The sequence below is a fragment of the Erythranthe guttata genome, chromosome 14 (genome assembly GCF_056151865.1).
Source record: "Erythranthe guttata isolate IM_541 chromosome 14, IM_541, whole genome shotgun sequence".
Taxonomy (NCBI): Eukaryota; Viridiplantae; Streptophyta; class Magnoliopsida; order Lamiales; family Phrymaceae; genus Erythranthe; species Erythranthe guttata.
The window spans coordinates 21,130,371-21,152,123 of NC_142546.1; the positions used below are offsets into that span (position 1 = coordinate 21,130,371).

Below are 21,753 nucleotides of genomic sequence, written 5' to 3' on the forward strand. Positions count from 1 at the left end.
TGATATAGAGCCAAAGTAGAAACGGAAAATTGGAATTCGCCCTAAAAAAACTGGCTAGTATTCTCATAATAGGATAGTCTAATTATAATTAAATTCATATTTTTAATTCCAAAAAATCGACCTTAATTATAATATGGCCTTAACCAACACTTGACACTAATTAATCATGATTAATTAATTTAATTGTTGAAGCTGAGAGGTTGATACTTGAGCTGCATATTATCAGGATAGAACAGACCAAAATGCTGCTCGCTCTCAGCTCCAGGCTTCTGGTTTTCGTCAAACATGGCGAACAAGTACGTCTCGATCGCCTTCCCCGGTTTCTTCGGCGTCCCTTTGTTCACATGTCCGATCAAATTCCTGTAATAAACACCCGCATTCTCCACCGTCGCCGCCACTCCGCCGTCGGACGGCCACCCACTCTCGGAAACAACAATCTCAACGCTCCCGCCACCGGCCTTCTCCGTCGCGGAATACATGGCGTCAACCATCGCATCGAAAAGATTCCGGTACCCATACCCGCCGTCCTGGACAACTACTCCGGCGGCGGTGAACAGAGCGTACGGCAGCTGGATATTCGCGGCGTCTCCGATGTAGCCGAAGTAAGGGTATATGTTTGCCAGAAGTGGTGATCTGGTTTGCGCGAGGAATTTAACGATGGGTTCCATGAAAGACTTGTTTTTGAAGGTGGCTTTTGACGGAGGGTACGTGTCCGTTAAGACGGCGGAAAACGTCGCCGTCGAGACCTTGATTTGGTCCTGGAGGTTGAAGAGCGTGAGCGCTCTGTATATGCTCTGCATGGCGGGAAGGACTAACGGCGCGTAGATTTGGGTTTCCGGGTTTTCGGGGTCGACTTCGTTTCCGACGGCGATGTACCGGATTTTGGTCGCCGGAAAGTGGGCCCGGACGTTTGCGTTGACCCAGGTGGTTGCGTCGGTTTGGAGGGATTGGAGGTCAACGTTGGGAACTCCGAGCATGAGTTCTATGCCGGAGTTTTGGAGGGCGGTGAGGGTGGCTTGATTTGGGTCGTAGATTCTCATTCTTTTGATTCCGTTTGTTTTGTAGAACTCGACCACGTCTTTTTCCGGCGGTAGGTTTCCGCCCACGCGCCCGTTACACACTCCGATGGCTCCTGCACCAGTAAATTCAAAATCAAGTTATTATTATTATTATTAATATTTATTTTAATTTAATTAGATTCTCATATTGAGGAGAGAATACAATTTCTTGTTAATGATTAGTAACATGCATGGGTTTTAAAAAAAATACAAAAAAAAAAAAAGACACGTGCCAGCAGAAGAACCACCCGATGTTTATCACCGGCCGGGTGTAGGGTCGAAGGAGTCTGCATGCATATATATATATATATCATGTACGTACGTACCTTGGTTAGACTGACATAATACACCGGAAACTGCGGCAAAGAAGACGATCAAGAAACCGAGAAGGTAATTTGGTGACGGTAATGAAGACATAATACTCTAACAATTAATTATGTTATAATTTGGCTTAAGAGTGTTGGATTTGAATGGATTTGAATATGAAAGGATTAATGGAGTTTGAAGAGGGAGAGAGATGAAGACCGAAAGACGAGGTTCGATGATTGGAATGATTAAAACGAGTTCGTACTGAATCTATATTTATAACATTAGTAGTGAACGTGCGTAAGTGTTGGGTTGCTGCTTCAGAGCAAGGAATCGACGGATTCCCCTTTGAATCAGCTTGTTGGCCGTGTCAACTATAATAATTTATTTGCCGTAGCAGTTGGTTCGTTAATTCGGAAGACTTCAATGAGTGAGAGAGAGATAGTCAATGCAACTAATTAATGGAGCATTGCATTGGAGTCTTTTGTTTTTCTTGCAGCAAAGAAATAAAAACATACTTCATTATTAGCAACTTGATAGTCAACTCCCCAAGGCGAAAAGACTTGGCCGTGTATCTTCCGTTAGGTTTTCGTCAAGTCTGAAAAGTTCTTCTATTCATCAACAAATCTTACATTCAAATTGACGATTTCTGCGAAAACGAAACGTTAACAAAAAGAAAAAAAAAAAATTACTGATGATCTCTAATGAATTAGTTTCTCAATTTTATTGATTTATTATGATAACAATGGAAAAAAATAAAAAAATACAAGAGCGCTAGCTAGCTCATCTTATTAATAATTACCTCTCGATGTTTCGACTCGTTAACGAAAACAAGAGCTGAAAAAATTAAACATAATTAACTGCCTAATAAGAAGAAGCAACACCACCATGAAGTGCCACCAACGAGGCGTAAACACCGTCTCTCTTACTAATCAAACTATCATGCTTCCCTTTTTCCACTATGGCTCCATTTTTCACGACGGCGATCGAATCCGCATTCTTGATAGTCGACAGCCTGTGGGCCACCACCACTGTGGTTCGGTCAACCATGGCTCGATCCAATGCATCCTGGACCACTTTCTCCGACTCAGCATCGAGAGCGCTCGTTGCTTCATCGAGAAGCAATATTTTCGGAGCCTTCACTAAAGCTCGAGCAATTGCAACCCGTTGCTTCTGCCCACCGGATAACTGTACACCCCTCTCGCCGACTATAGTATCGTACCCCTGTCAATATATTTCATTTTAGTTTAATTTAATTTCATTTCCCATATATATGTATATGTATGTATCTATATGTATATGTGTCACCTTGTGTAAAGCACTGATGAATTTGTTTGCATTAGCTAGCTCTGCAGCTGATGAAATCTCTGCCTCGGTGGCGTTTCCTTCTTTTCCGTAAGCGATGTTGGCTCGGATTGTGTCGTTGAATAAGACGGGCTCTTGACTCACTAATCCCATTTGCTGCCTTAACCATTTTAATCTCAGCCGTTGGATTTCGACGCCGTCTAGTGTGATTTGTCCTGAATCTGGATCGTAGAATCTTTGCAGTAGTGAGATGATCGTTGATTTGCCGCTGCCGCTTTCTCCTACAATCGCAACTGTCTGATAAACGAAACCCGATTTTTGTTAGTAGCTTTATCTTTTGTGAAGTTGATTAATTAATTTTTTTTTGGGTTATAAATTAATTACCTGTCCTGCATGTATAGTCAAGCACAAGTTTTTAAAAATCTGAACATCAGGCCTACTTGGATACTTGAAACCGATATGACGGAACTCGATTTCGCCTTTTACGTTTTCAAGCGTCGTTTTTCCGGAGTTTTCGTCGGAATTTATCTCCGATTTCTGATCAAGAATTTCAAATATAGCAGCTGCACTAGCTTTAGCTTTACCGGAATCTGGTGCTAGCGCCCCCGATTGTGATATTCCAACTGCTGTCATGCTGAGACCGAGAAAAACCTGCCGTTTTTTGAAAAAAAAAAAAGAATAATACACGAAACATAAAAAAAGAAGAAATTGATATAAGAGTATATATATACACATACACGAAAAACATCACCGAATGTAATATTTCCAGCATCCACTAGTCGAGTGCCAGCATAGTAACTAACTGCGTAAACCGAATAAAGAAAGAAGAGTGATAATCCAAGGCCACCTCCACTGAGCAGCCCTAATCGGATTGCTAATCTCACAGGGCGGTGACACTTCTCTCGGTGAATGTCCAACACCTTCTCCTCCGAGCAGAACGAAGCGACTGTTCTAATACTCCCGATCGCATCACTCGCAACTCGAGTTGCGTCCTCGTACAGTTTCTTCGAGTCTGCACTAAAACCGGCAACAAATTTCATCTGAAGGTATCCGTTCAGTCCGATGAGCGGCAGCAAAGCCAGCACTATAAGCGACAGCTGCCAGCTGGCACTGAATCCGATGATCAACCCGGCGACAGCTGTTGCAATATTCTGAACGAGCAATGCGAGCGATTCTCCGACGAGGTTTCTGACGGATTTCACGTCCGAAGAGAGGCGGGACCCGATTGAACTGCTCGAGTTCTCGAATCTGTCGAACCAGCTTATTTCCATGTGGACGACTTTTTCGAAGCACATTAATCTCAGCCGTTGGATCAACTTACATCCCGCCACAGCGAAGAAGTACGTTCGTAATGGAGTAGCTAATAGAGACGCAAAACCGAGAGCTACAAACATGCAGGACCAGAATTCGGAATCTTTTCGAAGCTTGTGAGGTGGCTCGTATAGAGTTTTGACAATACTCGCGAAAAGGAGACCGAAGATTGGTAGTATTGCACCGTTGATTACTGCGGCGAGAGAACCGAGTATTAATTCCGGAATCTCCGGTTTATTCAGACAAGCCAATCGGTATAGGGATACTCGTTTACGGCCCTCGTTGAATTTCGAAGAAGCCGTGTTTTTCGTTTCTTCGTGCGACGACATAATCGAGAACGAGTGACGGTTGCTGTTTCTTGGTTCGGATAAAACTCGACTAATCTCCGAACAAGAACTACATGCCGTTTCTTTGTTGATGAATTCTTGCAATCGTATGAGCTGACTGTACGCTCCTTCAGGGTTTCGTATTAGTTCGAAATGGGGACCTGTTCCACCATCGAAAAAAACGTAAAATTTCAATTCGAACATGTACAATCATTAGAAAGACGTATGTAATAATCATTTATTAAATAAGAACCTTTTTCGACAATCTTCCCTCGATGAATAACCGCAATGGCGTCAGCATTCTTCACCGTGCTAAGACGATGGGCGACAACTAGCGTGGTTCTGTTTACCATGACTCTCTCCAGTGCCTCCTGTACAGTTCTTTCAGATTCGGCATCAAGTGCACTTGTTGCTTCATCAAGAAGCAGAATCCTAGGATCTTTAAGAATTGCTCGGGCTAATGCTATCCTCTGTTTCTGCCCGCCCGACAGCTGCGTTCCGTTCACACCTACCATTGTATCGAAACCCTGGTAAACGAATTTTTAATTTTTTTATTAATCACAATCTTTAACCGAAAGTCGAACCACATTTTCGTTACATAGTAAGAATCTAAAGTGAAGATTATTTGTCTATATAACCTGAGGCAGCTTATCGATGAATTTAGCAGCGTTAGCATGCTGTGCAGCGGCTCGAATTTCTTCAACCGACGCTCCGTTTTTTCCATACGCGATATTTTCTTTAATGCTCGAACAAAACAACACAGGCTCTTGGCTAACGAGACCGATTTTACCCCTAATCCATTTCAGCTGAAACTCTTTGATATTGACACCGTCGATCAAAACTTCACCTTCTTGTGGATCGTAGAATCTTTGGACAAGATTTACGACAGTCGATTTTCCGCTCCCACTTTCTCCGACCAAAGCTAATGTTGTCCCACTCGGTACTGTAAGAGAGAAGCCGTTGAATACTCTGTCGTCTGGTCTAGCTGGATAGCTAAAACGGACATCCTTTAGCTCCACATTGCCATTAATATCTTCCGGGACCCGCCCCTTTTTATCGTACGGGTCGATCTCCGGTTTTCTGCGTATCGTCTGAAATATTTTAAATGCGGCTACTTGACCGGCTGCGAAAGCGCTCAAGCACGGAGATATCTGTCCTAAAGAACTGACGAAAAATAAAATAAAGACATTCTCGTCAATGTTACGACTAAAATCGAGAAGAGTACACGAAGCGAATTACGAAAAAGTATCGACTTACAAAGATCCTAAAAGAACAGCCATTACTATGTTCAAGACATCTCCACCAGTGTACCCTTTCGTAATTATCATTTTGGCGCCGAACCAAATAGCTAAACCGTAACTGCAGAAGAGGACTAACATGAAAAAACCGGAACCTAATCCCGCAGCCAAACCCTCTTGCACGCCGGCCTTATAAGCTTTATTTAACGATTTTTTGTATTTAACAATAGCTTGTCTTTCCCCTGTGAACGACGCAACCTAAACGGGAAAATAAATTCACCATTTCGACAAAAACTAAAAAAATAAAAAAACTTTCGGCTTTTGAAAATCCGTTTTCTTACGGTTCTGATTGAGCTGATTGTTTGTTCGACGACAGTAGCTGCTTCCGAATAAGCAGCTTGTCCGCGTGACGTCAGCTTCGTAATAAGTACGGTCATAAAAGCGGCGGAGATAACGAGGAGCGGTATTGCGGAAAGCAAGACGAGCGTAAGAAGCCATCCCTTTATAAATGCTATCACAAACCCTCCGATGAACGACGACGAAAGCTGTAAGAACTTCCCTATCTTCGATTTAAAAAAAAAAGAGTTGTCAACAAAAAAAAAACATCATTAAAACATGCACGATTTTTCGAGGTTTTTTTTTTACTTTTACCTTCTCGCCCATAGCGTCTTGGATTACGATAGTGTCGGTCGACATCCTCTCGATAATTTCTCCGGTGTTAGTCTCGGTATCGAAAAAAGCAATATCCTGCCTTAGGATTGCTTTTAGGTATAGATTTCTTATACGAACGGCTTGCCTTTCGCCTGTAATCATCCAACACGCCACCTCTGCAAATACGAAAAATAAATACAGTTATTTCAGTTATTTTGATAGAATTGTTTCTACGTATAACACTTACCGAAGAATGCTGCAAAACCGGACCCCACGGCAAGATACACGAACTTCAAGGATACCTTAAAAAAACGGTCTTATACATATTAGCACAGACGCGCGATTTATCGACAGTAAATAATAAGAAGATATATATAAATGTATATATTACCTTGGAGACTTCGTCGACAACTCGTCCCGTTTCGACATTATGCCCGAAAGAATTGGCTAATTCTCCGAATAAAAGTGTCATAAGAGGCAAACACAAACCACTTCCGATCGATGTGATCGAACCGACGACCATTAGTGCTTTATCTGCTGTGTCTGCAAAGCAGAACAATTTATAGTACGGAACTTTCCGGACATCTTCATCGAAACGGTTAATCTCAACCATCGATTAATATGCTTGACCGAAGAAATAATGGATGATTACTGAAATGGAAGATAACACATATCAAAATGCAATCTTTTTATATGTACATATATATATAGAGACAAGTAGTTTTTATATAAGTTCAACATCAAGTTGACATTGTTCTTCTTGACTTCGATTTTTCGGCATTTTTCTTCTCCAACTACAAATTTTTTTTTAATACCAAATCATAATCATCATGAGTGCAACTAAACCAGTATTTTATATTCATTATTTTAAATAATAATAAAAAATAATATTAATAACTGTACGGTATTGTGTTAGCAATTAGCATCCAGGCCTTATAATAAAGCTCAACTGTAACTTTAAAAATAAATAAGCCCAAGTAATTGGTTTCTCTGATCCACCTGCTCCCACATGAATGCAACTTCTTCGCATCCCTCGTCACCCACACGAAACTGTCCCAAAAAAAAAAAGAGAGAGAAAAGGAAACATTATTTGAACTGAAATGTTAAACGTCGTTTCAATTTTACTAATACCGTTCTGACTACGAACGTGATTTTGACAATTTTCTAGTTTGATTTTGGCAAAACTCGAAACACGGAAACTGTAGTTCTTTGTTTTAGCTTTTTATCCAACTTGAATCAGTCAAATTGGATATTATATGATAAAGTTATGCATGAATGAATTACGTTCTGAATTTTACAGAACTCCAAACATCAAAATTGAAGGCGGCGCTTTATTGATTCATGCATATCTTTCTAACCCGACATATATTCAGTCTTGGTGATTCAAGTTGAATTAGAAAGCTAATTCAATGAACTGCAAATTCTATGCCTTGGGGTTTAGCAAGATCGGACTAAAAAATGGTCAAAAAATCGCGTTTGATGTCCAAACGATATTATTTTAACTGAAACGACATTTGTCGCATCCATTATTTGAATCATGACAAAGGTCTTTGATTGGTCGATTTTTTTTTTTTTTATTAGGGGCAAATGACAAAATAGCTAGAGGGAACAATGCTCAAGAAATTTAGACAAATAAAAATAATATAGGTTTAATTAGTTTAAGGAGAAGGGGCACTGCTCAAGGCAATCATGCATGCTTAAGTCAAAGGTATCATGGACCTCACCAAAGATTTCAATTACAATATAATAATTAATTAATTAATTAATTAGTAGTAGTACCAAAATGCCAATCAAAACAGTAGAAAATAGTTTAAAATAAATGAGTAAATATAATTAATTAATTGAATAAATGGTAAGCAATGATATGAAAGTTACAGAAGATTCCATGTGAGTGTGTGTGTGTGTGTATAAAATGCATGCAAAATGCAACCCCCCAAATTAGCTTGTTGGCATTTTCATAATTTTTATTAATTATTATTAATTATTATTTCAATGGAAGCTTCTGTTTGAGTTTTCTTGTTTTGTCGGCTTTCTTACAAGAACCCGATTTCTTGTAACCTTTTAAGGTTTTATTAAATCTGAGTACTTCATATTCAGAGATAAAAAGATATTTAGCACTCATGAAATAAAAGAGATATTTAATTTAGAAGAAGATCGATTTCGAAAATGAAGCGATGATTGTCTGAATTTTAATGAAGAAATTTTTAATTGTAGCAGTCAAAGCATGTTCGGAGTATAAATGTATGAACTCTTGATTTTCTTGTATTTATTTATTTTTCTGTGAATTCTTTTGAGAAGTTTTACAAACATGAACTCATTTTAGGTTAATAGTGCGAATAAAATGAAAAGTTATCAAATATAGCCTAATCAAGGATTATTAGCTAAATGTCCCGAATGGATTGTAATAGTTTAAAATGAGATGGAATATGAATGATTTATTATCCTTTGAACGTGTAAAATGCTATTAAATATTTGTTTTTCGGTGCAAAGTGAATGAAGCCTCTTTCTTTTAAGAAGGTTCCAAGAAAACAAGCCTCAACACCGGAGAAAAAACCGATTCTCCAAATCCAATAAACGTAGTCGACGTGATCAATCGACTAATCCATTAATCCAAGCAAACAAATTTAGTTGATTAAGCAAAACACTTAATCGACTTTGATTAGTCAATATCTTGAGAATGTAGTCATTTAGAGTGTATTGACTATGTGCTAAAGTAGTGATTTAGAGGGTGTTTGGCTAAGCTAGGGATGGTAAACGAGTTGAGCCGACTCGTAAGCTCGATGAGCCGGTTCGAAAAGAGCTTGAACTCGGAGTTGAGTTTTTCGAGATCGAGCTCGAGCCAGTTTTTAGTTGTTCATGAGTTCACGAGCCGGCTTGCGAGTCTTATTTAATAGTTTTTTTTTAATAAATTATTTTTTATTTAAACACTGTATAATAATATAAAATATTATAGAAATAAATAAAAATAAAATGTAAATATTAAAAATATATATAATTACAATTTATTGTTTATTTTGTATTTTTTTTAAATAATTTTTAATAATAATAAAATAATAATTAAAACAATATTAAAAAAAAAACAAAATGAGCTTGTGCTCGAACTCGACAAAATGGTACTAGCTCGAGCTCGAGCCAAAAAAGGACGAACTCGACAAGCTCGAGCTCGAGCCTACCAAAAGAGGCGAGCTCGGCTCGTTCACACCCCTTGACTAAGCTAATAGAAAGGACTTATAAGATGTTTAAGAGCTTATAAGCTCTTCCAAAGTATTTGATAGTTTTTTTTTTTAAATTATCTTAAAAATTCAACAAATAAGACGACATAGAGCATTTAAGATCTTTAAAAAGAAATAGTTTTACACAACTTTTTTATTTAAAATTTTATAATGACTAAAAATAGCTTATCAGCTTATTATACAAACACTTACAAATTAATTCTAAAAATGAGATGTAACAATTTATTTAGTTGTTTAAAATAAACTTAAACAAATTGGCTCTTAATTGAAAATAAAATAAAATGTGAAGATATTTTGAGAAACATAAACACTAAATTAGGAGTAGTGATCGATCTAATTGTTCCTCATTTATTAACTGAAATTAATTGTCCCTCTATTATTTACTTCAATTAATAGTTCCTTATTTTTTTTAAACCTTAATTAACATTTTCCTAACTTTCAACCGATTATAAAATTATTCTCTCCAATGATATACTACATCATGAATATTATGACCATATAAAAAATAATTATCTACCTCTAAAATATTATATTAATACTCACATGATTTAATGAACATTGAATTAAATAATTTTAACAAAAGTGGTATATATGTGTATATATATATATATATATATATATATATATATATATATATATATATATATATATATATAATATGTATATATTGCAAATTTTGGAATTAAGAAACTTTCAAACTAGTACATGTTATTGTCATATAATCAAGGAAATAAAGGCTAATAAATAGAGCAAAAAGAAAAATGAAAATTATTTCCAATAAAATGGTCTTGTTAAATATATAAATTATTTACTTAATATTATTACTATTTCAATTGACATAGGAAGAATAATGATTGAATTTTTTAAACCATGTTTCTGGGGATTTTTTGATGACTTTTCTTGGTTTATTTCTTGTTCTTATCTTTTTCATTGCAATTTGTGTTATATTTAATAAAAGATAAGAGAAAGAACATATATAAATATATTTTTATTTTTATTTTATCAATAAATATAATAAGAAATAAAAATCTAAAAACAGATTTTATATGACTCATGATTCTTGTGAAAGGACGGATATCCGTGCCTGCTTTATTTCTTCAATTTCAAGTAATTCACTCAATAAAAAAAAATAAAAAAAAATATATATATATATATAATTAAAAAAAAAGAAAAAAAATAATTTTCTTCCAAGAAAATAAAACCAAAAAATTAAATACGAAATTGAAAATGATTAAACAAACTATTCCCTAAACTCATTTCTTGATCCCAACATAATACAAAAATCAATCTCCGTTTTTATCGTTTTCCCAATTTTCGCCCAGTTTCTTCAACGATCGACGAACAACCCATTCGCCGTTCATCACCAGCCGCGGGATTAGATGACTTATGTCGCCGGCGTTCGTTGACTCCGGCGTAGCTGCATCCCGTACCAACGGTCAGATTTTCTATCAGCATTTCAATTCATCGGATACCATCGCCGATACCAATTTCGGGTTTTGGGGATTTTCAAATCGAATGGATCCGAATATCGGGTTTTCCTCACCGTCATTGGGCCCTTCGAAACCCGGCGCCGGCCTCTCCCGCCCGCCGCGGCTCGCCAAGCTTAAGAAACCCTTGGCGGGCCACCGCCCCAATTTATACCGACCCGTTCCCCAAATGGGTGTTGATGAATCGGGCTTCGAGTCTACGCGCATTGATCCAGGCCTTAGCACTGCTAAACCCTCTGCTGAACCGGGTTCACAGAGTGTGGGTGGCGGATTTGTGTTTGGGTCCAATGATAGTAGTAGCCATACGATTAGCAGCAACAGCAGTAATGTAGAGACAAATAAAGTGGTGGATGATATGATGAGATTGAGAATCGGGAGAGAACAGGCGTATTCGAATAATACGGATGTTAAAATTGGTGGTGGTGGTAGTAGTAGCGGTGTTAATACTAGTGGCACTAGTGGTAATATGCGTTCGAGTGGTGTGGATCACAGCTTGCAGCAAGGTGTTGATGAAAGTGCGGTTTCGGATTTGCCGGATGAGATGAGAAGGCTGTACATTCAAAGCGGGCATTTGGATAAATTATACGGCGGAAACTTGGAAGAACTTCCGAATAAGATGAAGAAATTGAATGTGAAAGAATCTGAGGATGATAGCGCAAAGAATTTTGGCTTTGGGAGAAGTGATGGTAAGTCTTTAGGTGGGAACTTGGATACTATGCTTCCAACCAAGATGCAAAACTTGAACATTGAAGATTCTTTAAATGCTTCAATGAATGAGAAGGTTGCCGATTTTCGTGGAAATACCAATCAGCCGATGGACTTGAATAGGACCAGTCCAGCTGGAAATAGTTCTAATAACTTCACACCTAAAACAAGCTTGCATTCGAATAAGAATTTGGATGATGGGAATTTGGACAAACTTTCTGGATCATCGAGTTCAAGGTTTAATTTTCAGGGCGGAGTAGGGAGCAAGGATAGTTCGACATCTCTACCAGCGTTTGCATCTAGTGGCACTCATTTCAAACCGTTTGGGGGTATACCCGAGATGCCATCTTTGGACAGAGTTGATAAGAAGGTTGAGTTCAGTTTCACTAGCAGGTTGGATACTGTGGCAGCACAAAACGTGGAGTTCAAGACACCAGATTCAAAAGCTCACTCGTTATTTGGGCTTAACAGAAAAGTCGAGACGAAGAGGGAATCAGCTAAGGACAGTGGATTAAAGAAAAAGAAGGGGAAGTTCAAGAAACCTGCCCAGGTTCCATCGATGTTCCAGCAAGACTTTGTCTTTCAGGGGCATTTACAAGAAAATGCCGAATCTTCCGACCAATATTCGCCAATGGACGTGTCTCCTTATGAGGAAACATTGGTTCATAACAGTTTCTCGAGAGAGACTTCTGTGGCATCAGAGGAGTCTGTTCAGTTTGATCAAAATAATTCGTCAAATGACATGGTTGACGAAATTCTAGTTTCTGCAACCGAGGGCATGCATATAAATGAATACGATGTGAAAAGCAACGAAGGGCAAGATGAAGAATCTGCATATTCTGGGCTTGAAGGTATTAAGGTTGACAATACTGAAGAAGATGCTGTTTCAGCAGCTGAGACTGAAAGCTTTAAGTCTGCAACCGACGAATTAGATTACAGTACTGACTCCTTTGTTACTGCTCAAGACAATGAAGTTAGTTCCAGCTACAAAATCGAGAGACAAGATAGTGATGGCGCGACTCAGTATAAATATGATGCAGGTTCACCAGACGTGGTACAGAGTAGCTTCACTTTTGCTGCATCTTCCTCTTCTTTGCTTGGAGATTCTTCAGCATCAATGGGAATCCAAAAGAAGAAAATTCGAATCAAACCTTCTAATGATCCATATAGCTCCACTCCAATTGTCAAAGTTTCGCCTGCTGCATCTCAGTTACCCTCATTTCAAGTTTCTGGATCTTCACTGTTATCCCCTGACCAGGGTCAGAAAGGTAATTTATCCACAATGTTGAGCCAAAAAAAGGATAAGTCTGATCAAGTTAAGGATCTGGCTATCAAGCAAGACTCTGCTACAGCAGCCAGCATTGCAGCTCAGGAATCCTGTGAAAAGTGGCGGTTGAGGTGTGATTAGTCATTCACCTTTGTTTTAAGATTTTATGGAATTGTGTAAAATACCGTAACTATCTTTCGTCGTATCTTAACTCCTACACGATAGCAGTTTGATCGTGGTTTATTTCCATCTAAAATAATCGTATTTATTGATCCATGCCTTTGCTTCTGATTTTATTCCATGATAGGGGAAATCAAGCCTATACAAGAGGGGACTTCTTGAAAGCTGAAGATTGCTACACTCAGGGAGTGAATTGTATTTCCCAGAATGAGACATCTAGGAGCTGTCTTAGAGCTCTAATGTTGTGCTGTAGTAATCGTGCGGCAACACGAATGGCACTTGGACGAATGAGAGAAGCATTAGAAGATTGCGCAAGAGCTTCTGCATTAGATCCCAATTTCCTTAGGGTGCAGGTTCGAGCTGCCAGGTAAGGCAACGTTCTTATTGCTTTTTGGCCCCGTCTTGCTCCATGCATTTTGGTGAGGTGCTGATGTGGTTGTATTTTCTCAAATTTGCAGGTACCGAGTGCTCTGTTGTTTTTAGCTTTGTTTTATTGGTTTCCTTTTTTGACAGCAAGAGTAAAAGACATGGAAGGGAAAAACCAGTAGTCTACAATTAGTTAGCTTCGAAGCCAGCAACAACCTCACCTCCTCCCATATTAATGAAAAAGAGATCGTTGGTACCATATTAAAAGTATTGGCGAATAGGATATTATTTCAATCTTATTACACGATTTTCCGCTGACTTGTCCTCGACTGATAAACCATAGTTTGGCTAACATTAATTTTAAACCTATGAAATGAGAAATGAGGGCAGATTGGCAAAGCCCTTAAATTATTATTTCCATTTTTTTTCGTCAGCCTTTTCTCCATATGGTAAAATTGTTTTGCTATTGAGCACTGTTTTGTACCATCATCATCCATTTTGTGAAGCCTTTCTTAATTATCTACCATATTTACAAAGTCCGAATCTGGGTGAAACATGAATTTGAGCATAATATTCGAGATAGTTTAGGTTCAGAAGTGGTTTCAACTATCTTATGGAGTGAACTAACTGCTAGAACGGTAGCTTGCTCTTCAACAAGATGAATCATTCATAGTTGCTCCACTCTTTCTTTTTGTCATTTCCAGTAGAAAAATTTCTCCTTTTGACTTATTTTTTATTTTTCAGCTGTTACCTTGCCCTAGGGGAAGTTGAGAATGCAAATCGGTATTTTATGAAGTGTTTGCAAGTGGGGCCTGATGTCTGCGTCGACAGGAAAATTTTGGTAGAAGCTTCCGAGGGCCTTGAGAAGGCGGAGGTACTGATATCCACAAAGTTATTACTATTTAACTGATTCATCCCGTTTGTTAGGAAATATTATTAGCTAGATCAGTCTGTTGATTTCTAAACATTTAACTGATTTGCTGATAACTTAATCTATCTGTATATATGCACGGTCACAAGCTATCTATGCCATCAGTGTTGCAGTGACTATTAAGCTAGATATTATGTATTTATGTATTTCAGGAAGATCACCAGTAACCCATCTTTGCTTTTAGAATTGTTGCGACCCATAAAAAATATGATTTATGTTTTTCCAGAAAAGCCACTGGTAAAATGTTTGTGCAATTGGCTTTATCCTTCTGTTCGACTTTCATATCAAATGGGCTCAACTTGGTTCTTGGGTCACTTAAGAGAAATTTGATGCTGCTCTGTTGATTTTTTCACTTCGATTAAGTGGGTGCTGAGATTGTTTGTCCACTTAAGGTAGCTCTGCCATGGTTCATTGGGTACATAGAAAAGAGACTAGGAGCCACTATGTTTTCTTGCATGCTTATTTTTTATGCCATACAAAAAGGTTGCATGTGTTACTGATTTGATAAACTTGCAATGAAGACTGAAAATATGCTGCAAGGTTGAGTGTATTGGTATCTCTAATAAGATTCCTAGTGTATGCTGATGCTCTAACAGCTTCGAGTAGTTTCTTTGTTGCGATGGTTTTGCAATATTTAATGTGACTTACGGCTTTACATCTCGAGAGCTTTTTTCTCTGTTTTAAGTCATGTTATTGATGCTCTATGGTGGTAGAAACGCCCTTACATGTTGCCCAACTTATTTATTATGAAAAAATATCTTTTGTCACCGTGAAATACTGAAGGTTAAATGCATCTTAGAAAACACATAATATATTTTGTTTAATTGGCTTTCAGAAAGTTGCAGAATACATGAAGCAGGCTGCAGAGCTTTTGAGACGAAAAACATCCAATGACATAGACTCTGCTGTTTCTGTGATTTCTGAGGGTTTGATGATAAGCTCTTATTCTGAAAAATTGCTTCAAATGAAAGTGGAAGCTCTTCTTATGGTATGTATTAATATTGATAGAAATTATAACATACACTTTGCGGCATAATGAATAATCTACCTATCCTTTATTTTTATTTTTTTGATATGCATATCTCCCAAGTATTATAATCTTATTTCATTCACAGCTGAAGAAATATGAAGAGCTGATCCAGTGGTGCGAGCAAATCGTTGATTTTGTGGAGTCAAACTTTTTGATGTCTGGCTTTAATAGCCACTCGATCGGGTTTCTTGGTTCTGAATTTAAGAGGGCTCCTTCCTTCAAGGTCTGGTGCTGGTCACTGATCCTTAAGTCCTTTTTCTACTTAGGAAGACTTGAAGAAGCACTCGATTTTTTGAAGAAGCATGAGGAACTAGTGTCTGTTGTGGAAAGGTAATATCCAATATATTTGACTTTGTATAGCGCAATATAAATTGATATAATTTTTAATAAGAGGATCATATTGTTCTGTCGGCTGAAAGTTCTTCTTGCCAATTTGACTCTTCAGTAGGGAAAACAAGGCCATTGAATCCATGATTCCGTTGATTGGAACTATACGCGAGTTGTTACGCCATAAGGTGAGGTTGATTGCACGAATTTGATTCACTTCGTTTAAGTTAAAAATGCAGTCAGATCAGTATATGTTAAGTATGTCACTGTAATTGAAACTTATTGCTGCATTCTTTATTGTTATTGAACTTTATTTGAAGTATCTGCTGATTCTTCCTGATAAGTATAGTCAATGGATATAATACGGATATGGTCGAGTTACAAGTTATCTTCATGTTGAAGTTTCTTTCTTCATTTATGCATATAAAACTTTTCAGTACTATGATAAAAAGAGAGGGATCTAGTTGCGAATACAGAATTGCATCACTGCGATGTTATGTTATCTAGATTTACTTTATAGGTGCTCTGAATTGCTTTGATTTTACTCGGTCCTGTTAATCAATTCAAAGTGTGAAGGTAAAGTGAAATGCAATCAATTGGTACTCGACGAGGATATTCATTAACAGGGACCAGGTGATCTCGGTCATAGGCCATATTATAAGGCCAATTAAAAAAAAAAAACCAAGTCAGCAACACATAAGGTTTTCTCTTGGATTTTACATATTAGTAGGACTGAAAACCTCAAACTGTCAGTACTTCCGCCCTCTAAATACATGTTGGCCACATTTTATAAGATTAAGGAGATAGTATTCGCATGCGGAACTGCACAAGGACAACAACGAAATTCTGGTTTTCCTTTCTCTTGATATTGATATCGGTCTTGGAATATAGATGGTTTTATCTTGTTCTTATTTTTGAGAGAAACTGTAAACGTGTCTTATTTCATAGATACATAATATTCATTCATTATAACTTGTAGTTTATTAATTATTGAAAATCCCATCGTCCGTTCCAACCATGGACTCTCTTATTTGTTTCTGTCTTTTCTGTACGGAGATGAAATTTGAAAAACCAATTTAACTTCTTGATAATATCAACCACTTTCTGTTTAGGCTGCAGGAAATGATGCATACAAAGCGGGAAAGCATGCAGAAGCTGTTGAGCATTACACCGCTGCCATATCATGTTCTGTTGAATCACGCCCTTTTGCAGCAATATGTTTTTGTAACCGAGCTGCTGCATATCGGTCTATGGGACAAATTTTAGATGCCATTTCGGATTGCTCTCTTGCCATTGCCCTTGATGGAAAATATTATAAGGTGTGCCTCTAGAACATTATTAATCACCGTAAATTATTCCTGCCATTATGGATGTCTTTTGATTGAGAATCTAGTTCATAATCTCTAAGGGAATGCATATCGAATTTAGTCACAGTCCAAAGTTTGTAATCTAAGTTGGAAAATTGAAGTTGTTTGGGAGAAAGACGGGTAAAATTTGGTTGGTGTTCTGGGGAAGACAAATTATACTGTAAGTATGCTTTGTAAGTTTATGGTGGTTAGTGGTGTCGGTCCATTTTTTTCAATGTTATTATATTGTATTTGCAAATGTGAACAAAGAGATATATATTTATAACAATATAAATTTAAAATTGTAACAATGTTGAGATATAGTGGGTCCCATTTTTTTGGGAGAAGGAGAAATTGTATTGGGAGAGTAAGTGAACAAACATTATTGTTTATTGGGAAAGAATATTCTTTCCCCAATAAAAAGACCAAACATGAACTTCAAATAGTTTACATCAGATTTACCCAGTAAACGAGCACTGTGGTGAATGCTTCTAAATTTATAACTCTTTTAGGAAATATAACGTCGGGAGAACTTAGATACTATAATCTTTCAGTAGCAATAATCACATCACTACCATCATACACTTTAGCTTTTGTAGCATTTCCTGCAAATCAAAACCTTATTAAGTACTTTTGGTACCAAGATACTTATAAATTTCCGGTATAATATTTTATCTTGCATTTATAAATGTTCAGGCCATCTCTAGACGAGCAGGGCTATATGAGATGATTAGAGATCATGGGCAAGCAGTTGGAGATCTTCAGAAACTTGTATCCCTTCTCACAAAAGAAGTAGATAAGAAGACAAATCAATCTGGAGCATCTGATAAAATGGATAGTGTAAACGAGCTTCGACAAGCTCGAATGAAACTTCTAGAAATGGAAGAAGCAGCCAGAAATGAGCTCACCCTAAATATGTATCTGATTCTGTAAGTTTCTGATTTTCCTTTTCGTGTTTTTTTATACAGAAAATACACGTGAGTCATTAAATAGCATGCTTTGTCTAAACAGGTCACGTGGATTTGCTGTGATAAGTTAGTGTGCCGAAATTACTGCACCCGTTTAATCATTTTATTTGTAACAACACAAAGTATTAATTACTCTTTGCATCACTTTATGAGTTTATGTTTCATCAACTTCATATCTAAATCAAGCAAAGATATCTTATACTGTTTCGAATGATTCGTTTTGAAGTGAATCACGTGAAATTCGAACTCAGAATCTCTTAGTTTTTCGTGGCGCTGATACCACATGGTGAATCATTTTATATTTATGTCTCCAATGATGAGAGAGAGAGTTTATTTTACTTCTAACTAAACAAAGTTTTTCTCTTGACACTGATAATAATAAATTGGTGAATTTATGTGTCTTGCTAAATATATTGATGGACTGTTTTTTAAATGCCAGGGGAGTTGATCCATCAGCTGCTGCATCTGACATTAAGAAGGCTTATCGCAAAGCTGCGCTAAAATATCACCCTGACAAGGTTTTTGATGTGTATTTATTATTTATATATATAGCATAATAGTTTTGCTTCTATAATGATGCACTTATTTGATCTGTTCGTTTAAAATGAGAAGCAGCAACAAAATGAACAAGATATATATCTGATTGGTGTAGGCTGGTCAATATTTGACTAGAAATGAAAATCAAGATGACAATGGTATATGGAAGAAAATAGCGGAAGAGGTCCATAAAGATGCAGAGAGGCTCTTCAAAATGATGAGTGAGGCATATGCTGTACTTTCAGACCCTTCCAAGGTATTTATTAATTCGAACTTGATTATCCATATTTGCCAACTCAGCGTTTCTTTAGTTCGTATATGATTAGTGTAATGCTTTGGAGGTCCATATAAGAATTAGTCGGGAGTGATAATCACATATTCACATGACAGAAATTGTGAGGGCATATTATACGAGCATGGGAAATTAATTCCCGAAAGTTTACATTACATCTAATTACACCTCAACCTTGTCAATATTGAAAAATCACCCGAATCTCGATTGAGGTTTGATTCCGACCAACACTTCATCTCATATGGTCGTTGACGTATGGAATTCATTTTTTTTGCTCTTGACTAAATATTGGTAAATTACATTTAACTCCTCTCGAGTTTGAAAAACATTTAGCAGACCTCTCTTGAAGTTCGACGTTAGCCAAAAATCCAGTCTGAACTCTGTAAATGACATTTTACCCTCAGCCTGTAATGAAAAATAATAAAATTACTAACATTGAAGGAAGTTTTTGCTCCACTTTATCTAATCCCTTAAATGCCCTTCTTCACACGGTAGTAGAATTTGATGCCTGTAAAAAAAATGCATTTGCTTGACTAAATAATTTCTACTTGCAGCGCTCACAGTACGATCTAGACGAAGAGATGCGAAACGCGCCCAACAGAGGAAATTACGGCAACGCCTCTTCATTCGAGAGAAGTGGAGCTAGGAGAAATTGGCACGAGTTTCGAAGATCATATGGAAACTCAATGAGAGGGTCGTCAGAAAAAGGCCACTACAATTGGTACACATGATGATTATTTTTTTTCTGGACGTAAAATCCAAATATTCGTACGGAAGATCACTACAGAGCTATACATTGTGCAGTCTTAGCTTTATATCAGAATCCCCAGAAAACCGGACCCCATTAATTGGACTAACTCCGAGTCTCGATTGGTGATTCCCGAGTGAGATTTGTTCTAATCTGAAATGGGATTCCGGTTTTTGCTGGATAAATATATATAGACGAGGATGTGTTGTGTTCTTGTTTATTAATACTGACCAAAAAGATTGGTGAACTTTTGGTGTTTGCGAATTTTGGTCTAAAACCGACGTGCTAATGATACACTTAAGTGGCGGAGATTTTGAGAGATTTTAAACAAGTGTAGAAGCAGGAGTTTGTGAGAAGCCAAGAACCAGAAAACCTGGCTGAGTGTGTTACATTATATTGTATGAGTGTGTATCTATCTATTATTGGTTTGTATGTTTTTTTTTTCTTTTCGAAATTGCGGTATTGTGCATAAGCTATAAACTCTTTTATTTATTGGAAGATTTTGAATGTTTTTCTTTAGTATGTAATAAATAAGTTTTGGCTAATGTAATGAAAAATTACCTTTTATTGTTGCAAAAACTTGACTTTTATTTGAAATTCAAATATAGTTTGTTCCACAGCGAAATTTTTAAAGTTTCATACACTTGCAACAATTTCTCTAGTTTAGGGAAATATGTGGAGAAAAACATAAGAAAAAGTTGTTCAAGGGGTAACATGCAAATAAACATATAATTTTGTGGGCAACATGCATGCTATTTTGCCCTCAAATTTATAATCCAACAGAAGGAATATCATAACCTCGTTTAATTTATTTAATACAAAATAATGCTAGTGAAGGCTTAATTTTCCACTTGTTTCATTTTATTTTATTTATGTGAAAATATAATAAAAAATTCTCAAAAAAAAAAAAAAGATGGCGGCGGTTACTAATTTGAATCATCTCTTAAACATCTAATAAATGTGACTCTTTCGATAGAGAAGTGCATATATATAGCCCTTCGAAACAGTGCGTTTATTTAAACAAAATCATGCATCCCGCCAATTTGTCTGCCTCTCCCTCTTTCTCTATATATATATATATATATGTACAGACAAGTTCATTATCAAAGAACGTCAATTATATTATTCGATCCATACTATTTCCCGATTTAATTAATTTATTCTTTCGAACCAAAGTTAATTAGCAATGGTGAAGGGAGGAGAAGGATTTCAAGGCGCTGCTGCTGCAACTGTTCGTCATCAAAATGTTTACAATAACCGAAGATCGCCATGCCCTCGTAACTGTATCTCTCTCTCTCTCTAGATATTGGGGTTTTAACGTACGAAGAAAGGAGCATGCTGTTTAATGAAATATTTTTCATCATGCGTGCATACGTTCAAATTAATTATTATATTGTTGGCTAATAGGTTTATAATTTGTATTTTTATTTGGCAGTGGTTTGGGTGCCGGCAATCCCGAAATGGGAAAAGGAGTTCTGCAAAAAAGTCGGGTTATTCGAGTGGGAAGATTTCGTGGAAGCGAAGAAACTGATCACATGTTCATCCTCACACAGCAAAATCATGGAATGGAACGACGAAGCCGCGAAGGATGCCTTCACCGCAGCCAAGACGAGGTTCCGCGCCCAGGCTAACGGCGACGAAGTGATTGCTAATCCAGACGACGACGAGTACACCAATCCCGATGCGTACATTGACGAGATTGTCTGGGATGAAGCTACCAACGAAGCGACCCCGGACGAAACACTGGATCAGTTTCCCGGCGGCCGAGGCGAGAGCCTAGGCGACGTCGAAGAAGAGCGTAACGACGAAGCGACGAACTTGAATAATAATAACGAGTACGTGCCGGATTACTATCATGTGAGGATTGAGGATATCGTGCCTACGGGATGGGATGTCGACCTCGAAGAAATGTCGAGGGGCAAAGTTTTGACTGGCATGATTGTTGGGGAGGACTGAATTTATAAGATTGATGATTGATTGATTGATTATTCAAATGTTATGCAATATTTATTATTATTGCAAGCTAAGATTGTGTGTTCGTATATGTTAATCGTGTTGTTTGATTTCCAATTTGAGAGAATGTTTTTGATTTATTTATTTTGGGAAACCCTATTTGAACTTTGTAATAATTCGGCCCGAAC

The 21,753-nt window shown here is 37.3% G+C and overlaps 4 protein-coding genes across 5 annotated transcripts; 2 read left to right on the plus strand and 2 right to left on the minus strand.

Annotated features, from left to right (window-relative positions):
- LOC105958665 (glucan endo-1,3-beta-glucosidase) lies at positions 1-1,608 on the minus strand. The gene is made up of 2 exons (XM_088813687.1): positions 1,385-1,608; positions 1-1,132 (listed from the first exon to the last, which is right to left on the minus strand). Exons 1-2 carry the CDS (start codon positions 1,473-1,475, stop codon positions 180-182), a joined length of 1,044 nt encoding a protein of 347 aa, XP_088669813.1. The 5' UTR covers positions 1,476-1,608; the 3' UTR covers positions 1-179.
- A 465-nt stretch (positions 1,609-2,073) lies between these two features.
- On the minus strand, positions 2,074-7,037 carry LOC105958962 (ABC transporter B family member 11). The gene is made up of 11 exons (XM_012982962.2): positions 6,587-7,037; positions 6,443-6,497; positions 6,196-6,371; positions 5,886-6,107; positions 5,564-5,802; positions 4,945-5,470; positions 4,560-4,833; positions 3,407-4,467; positions 3,054-3,320; positions 2,673-2,966; positions 2,074-2,588 (listed from the first exon to the last, which is right to left on the minus strand). The coding sequence occupies exons 1-11, from the start codon at positions 6,806-6,808 to the stop codon at positions 2,229-2,231; spliced, it is 3,696 nt and encodes a 1,231-aa protein (XP_012838416.2). The 5' UTR covers positions 6,809-7,037; the 3' UTR covers positions 2,074-2,228.
- A 3,532-nt stretch (positions 7,038-10,569) lies between these two features.
- Positions 10,570-20,191, plus strand: TPR16 (Heat shock protein DnaJ with tetratricopeptide repeat-containing protein). Of its 2 annotated transcripts, none has more exons than XM_012982960.2 (11): positions 10,570-13,018; positions 13,195-13,434; positions 14,178-14,307; positions 15,200-15,352; positions 15,480-15,724; positions 15,840-15,909; positions 16,834-17,040; positions 17,764-17,996; positions 18,475-18,553; positions 18,688-18,828; positions 19,419-20,191. In XM_012982960.2, exons 1-11 carry the CDS (start codon positions 10,815-10,817, stop codon positions 19,593-19,595), a joined length of 3,879 nt encoding a protein of 1,292 aa, XP_012838414.2. In that variant the 5' UTR covers positions 10,570-10,814; the 3' UTR covers positions 19,596-20,191. The 2 variants fall into 2 exon arrangements, with proteins under 2 accessions (XP_012838414.2, XP_012838415.2); XM_012982961.2 differs by having other exon boundaries at positions 10,607-13,018; positions 15,843-15,909.
- Positions 20,192-20,798: 607 nt separating this feature from the next.
- LOC148765421 (uncharacterized) lies at positions 20,799-21,577 on the plus strand. Its single transcript, XM_088812804.1, has 2 exons — positions 20,799-20,895; positions 21,048-21,577. The coding sequence occupies exons 1-2, from the start codon at positions 20,799-20,801 to the stop codon at positions 21,566-21,568; spliced, it is 618 nt and encodes a 205-aa protein (XP_088668930.1). The 3' UTR covers positions 21,569-21,577.
- Positions 21,578-21,753: the final 176 nt, after the last annotated feature.

Bases quoted from the DNA above. Each gene is read 5' to 3' on its own strand.
- LOC105958665 (XM_088813687.1), bottom strand. From the start codon at position 1,475: ATGTCTTCATTACCGTCACCAAATTACCTTCTCGGTTTCTTGATCGTC. The intron at 1,133-1,384 runs GTACGTACGTAC...TTACTGGTGCAG, and splicing joins ATTATGTCAGTCTAACCAAG to GAGCCATCGGAGTGTGTAAC.
- TPR16 (XM_012982960.2), top strand. From the start codon at position 10,815: ATGTCGCCGGCGTTCGTTGACTCCGGCGTAGCTGCATCCCGTACCAAC. The intron at 14,308-15,199 runs GTACTGATATCC...ATTGGCTTTCAG, and splicing joins AGGGCCTTGAGAAGGCGGAG to AAAGTTGCAGAATACATGAA. The intron at 15,725-15,839 runs GTAATATCCAAT...TTGACTCTTCAG, and splicing joins CTAGTGTCTGTTGTGGAAAG to TAGGGAAAACAAGGCCATTG.
- LOC105958962 (XM_012982962.2), bottom strand. From the start codon at position 6,808: ATGGTTGAGATTAACCGTTTCGATGAAGATGTCCGGAAAGTTCCGTAC. The intron at 6,372-6,442 runs GTAAGTGTTATA...TCGTATTTGCAG, and splicing joins CGGTTTTGCAGCATTCTTCG to AGGTGGCGTGTTGGATGATT. The intron at 5,471-5,563 runs GTAAGTCGATAC...ATTTTTCGTCAG, and splicing joins GCTGTTCTTTTAGGATCTTT to TTCTTTAGGACAGATATCTC.
- LOC148765421 (XM_088812804.1), top strand. From the start codon at position 20,799: ATGGTGAAGGGAGGAGAAGGATTTCAAGGCGCTGCTGCTGCAACTGTT. The intron at 20,896-21,047 runs GTATCTCTCTCT...TTTATTTGGCAG, and splicing joins ATCGCCATGCCCTCGTAACT to TGGTTTGGGTGCCGGCAATC.